The following is a 2,406-nucleotide window of genomic DNA, read 5'->3' on the forward strand; positions in this document are numbered from 1 at the left end:
GCGCATTCACTGCTTGAAAAGCGAGGTATCAACCGAGTCCTCCTTTGAGAGCGCCCGCATTCAAGTCGCTCCTCATTAGCAATACGCAAAGGTGGAACGCTAGGCAAGGCAGCAGCAACGCACATACACACATACACACACACACACACACGCACATACGAGAGCACACAGAAGGAAGCATTATCAACACACAGTGCTACGGTAGCTGCTGGCCTCGAGGAGACATCAGAAACGCAAAATAGCATCAGCTCATTCAACTAAGAAGAGTATGTTCCCCATGGATATCGCCAACAGCGGAAATCAGCAGATGGTATACCGCAACAACCAGCCGCCGCCGCCACCGCGTCAGCAGCACCAGATGCAGCAGCAGCACCTGCAACATCAACAGCAGCATATGCCTCAGCAACAACAGATGCTCCCTTCACAGTATGGATATCATCAGCAGCAGCAGCCCTACCTCTCGTACCCCACCGCCGCAGGCCCCAACACCGGAAAGGGAGCGATGAACTTTGTCCCCTCACAGCAATATATGCCTCAGCAACAAATGTTCCCGTACGGCTACCCGCAGCAGCCCCAGCCACCGCTAAACCAGCAGTTCTTCTCATCGGTGGTGGCCCCGCAGACCCAGCCACCACCACCGCCCATGCGCTACAACCAACAGGGCAGCAATAATAGCACTAACCAGTACATGGGTGGTCATGGCGGCGGACATCCGCGCTACTACAGTGGCCGCGGACGTGGCGGTATGCACGGCGGATATGGTGGCCAGTTTCATCGACAGGTGCACAACAACTACTTCTACAACCAGCAACACCACTATAGCAGCAACAATGCCGTTCCGGAAAAGACGCCGACCGTACACCTCATCCACCCCGAAACGAAGAAGATCATCAGCATCAAGCTGAATCGCATCTACAGCACCATGGCTGACATTCGGCCTCAGCTACAGTACCAGCAGCTGCAGAGCAACGGCACCACTGTGAGCAACAACCCAAGCGTCCTAGAGGACAACAAGTTGGAGAAGCCCAGTAGGAATGAGAAGCCGAAGGAGAAGAATGATCCTTCGGCGACGCAAAGGTTCGATCCCAGGGCGACGAAGCTGGTGCTGTGCCTTAGCTTCCTCAGCCCCAAGGGCTGCATCCACGGCAGCGGGTGCGATAAGGTGCACATTGCTGGTCTCGAGTACACGTGGCCTCAGGTGGAGGCGAAGGAGGTGGTGAAGGAGGGTAAAAGAGCGTACGCAGAAGGCTTTTTTGTGCACTGCTACGACCCAACGCTGACTCGCTACTACAAGGTGCCATCAAGGTCTGTCTTTGTGACCAAGGGCAGCGCAGACTACGTCACCATGTTCAACGACCACGGGGACAACTTCAAGATGAAGTTCACATTGTGCGCGCGGACCCTGGAGCGTGTCGAGTGCGAGAAAGCGGAGGAATGCGAAGACATTCATTGCTCCGTTGCCGACCTGGAGGCGGCGCGGGAGAGCAGCGCCAACGCGACGCACATAAACAACGCCGAGGCCATGGCCGATGTGCCGCGCCTGCCTGCGGACATGACGGTACGCGTCTTCAATCAGAACAGCTTCGACACGTGGCGCGACTATCCAGGCGGAAACCTGCTGATCACGGAGGGAGCCAAGGCGTACCAGAAACAGTACGAACAGGAGATGAACAACGTGCCGACCCGAAAGCGTATGCAACACTGTGCGCACTTTCGCCTAAAGGACATGTGCCGCCTTGGCGAGTCCTGCAGGTTTCTTCATGTGCTGCCGACGGAGCAAGAGATCAAGGAGCGGAAAGATGCGGAGAGAGCAGAGGCTGCCGCGCAGGCGGCTGCAAAGGCGAAAGGGGAGGAGGCGGCCGATGCGAGGCCGCTCTAGAGCGACTTCTCGACGAAGATGGAGCAGGCGGACCTTCGGCATCATCAAAAATAAGCACTTCAAAAGAACGAGACGGAGAAGAACATATCTCCGCACAAATCGAGGTCCGCTGGCGCGAGCACCGAATTCCAAACATATGCACACACTTCTCCCATACGTAAATGAACAGGGAGAGGGTACACTTCGTGCTTGTCTGCCATTGCTTCGTTGTGCTCGTCCCAGATACCCGAAACCACTGGCCCCGCTTACACACGCGGCTCTTGCCGCCGTGGCGGTGTGATTTCCTTTTGCGCTTGTCCGCGTTGTCGCCTCAGGGCGCTTTCCTGTTTTCTTGCGTACGTTGCCTTTCTCTTATTGTGGTGTGCGCGTGCCCTCCCCCTCTCCTTTCTCCCCTCCCTTTGTCTTTTCCCCTCTTCTCCTATCGAATTACTTCTGCCATCCTTATCATGGTGGCTCAAGGTGGCCCCTACCCCCGGTCTCCTTTGTTGGCTTCGCGCTGTTTGCGCTGAAGTTGCGGAGGGGAAATG

At 56.3% G+C, this 2,406-nt stretch overlaps 1 protein-coding gene across 1 annotated transcript; it reads left to right on the top strand.

Annotated features, from left to right (window-relative positions):
• Window positions 1-268: 268 nt before the first annotated feature.
• On the top strand, window positions 269-1,879 carry LSCM1_00076 (uncharacterized protein; the record flags this gene model as incomplete). Its single annotated transcript, XM_067317735.1, has 1 exon — window positions 269-1,879. The coding sequence occupies one exon, from the start codon at window positions 269-271 to the stop codon at window positions 1,877-1,879; it is 1,611 nt and encodes a 536-aa protein (XP_067173840.1).
• Between the last annotated feature and the right edge of the window lie 527 nt (window positions 1,880-2,406).

The sequence above is a fragment of the Leishmania martiniquensis genome, chromosome 36, assembly GCF_017916325.1.
Source record: "Leishmania martiniquensis isolate LSCM1 chromosome 36, whole genome shotgun sequence".
Taxonomy (NCBI): Eukaryota; Euglenozoa; class Kinetoplastea; order Trypanosomatida; family Trypanosomatidae; genus Leishmania; species Leishmania martiniquensis.